This window comes from Papaver somniferum, chromosome 8 (genome assembly GCF_003573695.1).
Source record: "Papaver somniferum cultivar HN1 chromosome 8, ASM357369v1, whole genome shotgun sequence".
NCBI lineage: Eukaryota > Viridiplantae > Streptophyta > Magnoliopsida > Ranunculales > Papaveraceae > Papaver > Papaver somniferum.
Genome location: NC_039365.1, coordinates 133,177,372 through 133,182,095, shown reverse-complemented (window position 1 = coordinate 133,182,095; position 4,724 = coordinate 133,177,372). Strand labels below are relative to the sequence as shown.

General features: G+C 41.7%; 1 protein-coding gene across 1 annotated transcript; it reads left to right on the top strand.

The window, feature by feature from the left end:
* The first annotated feature begins 1,510 nt into the window (after nt 1-1,510).
* On the top strand, nt 1,511-3,783 carry LOC113306056. The gene is made up of 3 exons (XM_026555041.1): nt 1,511-1,763; nt 1,861-3,577; nt 3,687-3,783. Exons 1-3 carry the CDS (start codon nt 1,511-1,513, stop codon nt 3,781-3,783), a joined length of 2,067 nt encoding a protein of 688 aa, XP_026410826.1.
* Nucleotides 3,784-4,724: the final 941 nt, after the last annotated feature.

The following is a 4,724-nucleotide window of genomic DNA, read 5'->3' as shown; positions in this document are numbered from 1 at the left end:
GGAACATGGCCGTTAGCGTAAACTCGGTGTGGGCGCTGTCTTGGGCTTGACATGGCGTGAGCGTTGGCTTGGCATGGCGCGAGTGTTAGCATGGGATTGGGCACTGACTTGGTGTGCCATGGGTGCTGGCATGGCATGGTGTGGTCACGGGTGTTGGCACGGCATGGTGTGGGCACTGGCTTGGCACGGCACTGGCTTGGCGTGGCGCGGATTGTTGGCACCGTGGAGCTTGTTCTTGCGGGCCCAATTGCCTTTTTCCATGCATAGCTCAAATAAGAAATCTTTTCCTTATTCAAATTCCAAAAGTGTCACGCCTATAAAAGGGGTTTGCTCTCCTTTTTATCTTGTATCTTTGTTCTCAGGTCCTTGTGCTAGATGTAGAGTGGTAGCAATAAAGCGGGAAAGCATGTTCCAAGTATGTATTCCAGCGTTTCTCTTTCAATCTTTTTTTTTTTGTACTGGTGAAAACCCTATCCATAGGTGTATCCTCCATGAACTTGTAGAAATATTTCAAGCGTGAACAACGCAGTAATGTAGCTACCTCAATTATTATACAAAATAGGCATGCACGGGCAGGTGACTGCCACCAATTCCTTTCCCACGAAAACCTAGTTTTTAGGGTTTCCTCCTTTTCCTTGGGGTGACCGTGTGCATTGTTTCCGCGGTGGGGTGTCATAGACCAACTTCTGAGAGAGTCCTTTTACTTGTATTTCTGAACTAAGGTTGCCCTTATCTGTTAATGGTGTGCCTAAGTAGTGGTCACATGGTTGGCACATGTGACTTGTGTATTAGTATCCTTGTTTTGCCTTGGATACCCTCAGTCGATTATTGAATTATTGTCTTCTCTTTGAATTCTTATCTTCTTCCCTCTCTGAGTCTAGTTCACTTCTTCTTCTGTTTCTACTTCTTTACATCATATCCCTTTCTTTTCCCTCCTTGTATTGTAGAACATCACAAATTGGTATCAGCAGCATCTATCCTTGGACCTGTCATGGCTAACAAAGCAGCTGTAGAAGAGTTAACCAGAAAAATTGAAGAACTTACCTCAGCTCAAGCTGATGCTACTAAGAAGATGGATGAGCTTGCAAAGTCTCAGAGTGATTCATCGTTAAAATATGATGATGTAATGAAGACAATTACAGAGATCAAGGAAGCTCAAGGAAAACCCACTCCTGAGCTCATGAGTGCCATTACTACAGCTCTGACTAATCAGATGGAACAATTTATGGAAGCTTCAGGTCGATTGCCAAACAATAGAGAGGTTCAATCAACTGGATCGGAAGGAATTTTGGGACCACCACCACCACCAACATTCGGAAGCAACACACCTTCTTTTTCAAGTGAAAACGTTTCTCATCCACCTCGTTATTTACTTGGAGCTAATGATCTTAATCAGTTTCAACATCCTAAACCCAAGGTTGAGTTTCCAAAATTTGATGGAACCAATCCAAGTTCATGGATACGCAAGTGTAGGTAATTCTTTATTATGCATCATATTACAGATCCTCAAATGGTAAACTTAGCTTCTATGTATCTTGAGGGAAAGGCAGACGTGTGGTTTCAGGATTATCAAATTGGAAAACCTGTGGTGATGTGGGGGGATTTTCTCCGAGATATATGTCTTCGTTTTCAAGAGTTGGGACATGATGACATTGTAGGAGAGTTTAATAAGCTTCAACAATTAGGTTCTGTCCTTGATTATCAGGAAATTTTTGAAGAATTGAAGGCTTTAATGCTAGCTAAATATCCTCATATCACTGAGAGTTACTTTACTTATAGCTTCATCAACGGCCTCAAGGATGAATTAAGGCTACATGTACAAATTTTTTCACCCAAGACATTATCTTATTGAAAATGCAGCTAAGAAGGAAAGAGCTACTTACAGACCTCCACCACTTTTTGTACCCTCCCACCAACCCCAAAGAAACATCTCCTCACCAGTAACAAGTCCCAAAAATTTCACTAAACCTTCTTTACCACTTACCACCAATTCCCCACCACCCATTAAGAGATTATCTTATGCTAATATGAGGAAGAGGATGGAAAAAGGCCCATGTTACAACTGTGATGAGGTTTTCCAAGCTGGTCACAAATGCATTAAACAACAGATTTATATGCTAGCTGCAGATGATGAGGAAACTACTCAATCTGGTGAAGAATCTCCTTGTGATACACCACTATCCCCTAGCACTGAGGAGGAGGTAGAAATATCATTACATGCTCTTGCTGGAAATACTTCCCATAGCACAATCATAATTGAAGGAGCTAACAAGAAGCAATCATTAACAATTTTGATAGACAGTGGAAGCACCCACAGTTTCTTGGATCCTGGAGCTGCTGCAAGGTGTGGGGTGACCATTCAACCTGCAACTCCCCTTTTGGTAGCTGTGGCTAATGAAAATAAAATGGTAAGTGATGCTAAGTGCTCTTCATTCACATGGCAGATGCAAGGGCATGAATTTCAGTATGACATGATACTTTTGAAGTTGGGTGGCTGTGACATGGTGCTTGGTGTTGATTGGATGGGGGGTATGAGTCCCATGATGTTTGATTTCAATAATCTTACAGTGACTTTCATAAAAGCTGGAAAACACATTACTTTACAAGGTAACACTCCCACAGCTCACATATCTATGATGACAGGAAGTGCACTGCATAAATGGCTCAAGAAGAACATACATGGGTTAGTTGGTAATTTTTTTTCCATCACTGCATGTGAACCAGAAGCTGAGATACCAGAACCCATCAAACCATTGTTACAAAAATATGAATCCATTTTTCAAGAACCTACAACCTTACCTCCATTCAGAGCTCATGACCATCACATACCCCTAAAGCCACTTACTACCCCCCCAAATCAGAGGCCTTATAGAATCCCATACATTCAAAAAGAAGTAGTAGAACAACTTGTACAAAAAATGTTGAAATCAGGTGTAATTCAACCAAGCCACAACCCTTTCTCTTCCCCTATCCTTCTAATCAAAAAGAAAGATGGTAGTTGGAGATTCTGTGTGCACTATAGAAAATTAAATGAAGCCACAGTTAAGGATAAGTATCATATTCCTATCACTGAAGAGCTCTTGTATGAATTTTTTGGTTCCAAGGTATTCACTAAAATTGATTTGAGAGCTGGATACCATCAAATTAGAGTCTACCCTCCAGACACATACAAGACAGCTTTCAAGACTCATCAAGGGCACTATGAATTCATGGTGATGCCTTTTGGCTTAACCAATGCCCCAACATCCTTTCAGGCCTTGATGAATGATGTTTTTAAGCCTCATTTCAGGAAGTTTATACTTGTATTCTTTGATGATATTCTAGTCTATAGTCCTGATATGGATACTCACTTGAAAAATTTAGAGATCACTCTCAGCACCTTAAAGCAACACACCTTGTTTGCTAAGCTCTCCAAGTGCTCTTTTGGTCAGGACAAAGTGGAATATCTGGTTCACATTATTTCTAAGGAAGGAGTGGCAGCAGATCCCAAGAAGATTGAATGTATGTTGCAGTGTCCTATTCCTACTACATTGAAAGGACTAAGAGGATTCCTGGGTTTAACTGGGTACTACAGAAAGTTTGTGCAAAACTATGGAATTATTTGCAAGCTTTTAATAGATTTTTTGAAGAAGGACATCTTTCAGTGTAACTCAAGTGCTTAAACTTCTTTTGATGCACTCAAGAAGGCTGTTACTTCTACTCCAGTGTTGGTGTTGCCCAGATTTTACATTACCTTTTGAGGTTGAGACTGATGCTTGTGACACAGGGATAGGAGCAGTTTGAATGCAGAAAAAGCAACCCATTGCATTTTACAGTAAAGGCATGGGGTTCAGATTTCTTGCCATGTCCACATATGAGAAGGAGTTGTTAGCCATAGTGATGGCAGTTAATAAATAGAGACCTTACCTCATGGGAAACCACTTTACCATCTTCACAGATCATCAGAGCTTGAAGTATTTCATGGAGCAGAAGTTGTACTCTATGGCTCAACAAAAGTGGCTCTCCAAGCTTATGGGGTATGACTACACAGTATGCTATAAAAAGGGAGCTGAAAACAAAGTGGCTGATGCATTATCAAGGATACCATATTCTTCCCCACCTCAGTGCCAGCTTATTTCCCAATTACAACCTGCTCGGCTGCTTGAAGTGCAGGATAGTTATGGTACTGATAAGGTGGCCCAAGAACTGTTACCTCAGCTGACTGTATCTCCTACAAGTAAACCTCCCTACACACAGAAACAAGGAATCCTCAGATACAAGCACAAGATTTATATTGGCTCCAAGGGAAATTTAAGACAACAAGTCGTAGCTTCAGTTCACTCTTCTGCCATGGTGGGGGGGGGGGGGGGGGCATTCAGGAACTCAGACTAGCTCTCAAAGGGAAAAAGAACACTTTCACTGGATGGGCTTGAAAAAATATTTATACCAATACATTAAGGAGTGTGACATCTGTCAGCAACACAAGATACCCCACACATCTCCTGCAGGGCTGCTCCAACCACTTCCAGTACCTGATCAAGCATGGAAACATATTTCCATGGACTTCATCACTGGGCTTCGAAAGTCAGAAAGCAGGGAGGTCATTATGGTTATGGTGGATAGATTCATCACAACCATAATGACCTCCCTGCAAGGTACGACTTTGGCAAGGGGCGTGGTTTCCGCGCCAATGTAGGCTTTGCCAGTCCTCCATTTCTTCGGTTATGAGCGTTATGAATTGAAAT

Coding starts and splice junctions, on each gene's coding strand:
- LOC113306056 (XM_026555041.1), top strand. CDS start 1,511: ATGGTAAACTTAGCTTCTATGTATCTTGAGGGAAAGGCAGACGTGTGG. Junction 1,764..1,860: donor ATATCCTCATATCACTGAGA/GTTACTTTACTT, acceptor TTGAAAATGCAG/CTAAGAAGGAAAGAGCTACT. Junction 3,578..3,686: donor TTAACTGGGTACTACAGAAA/GTTTGTGCAAAA, acceptor GCACTCAAGAAG/GCTGTTACTTCTACTCCAGT.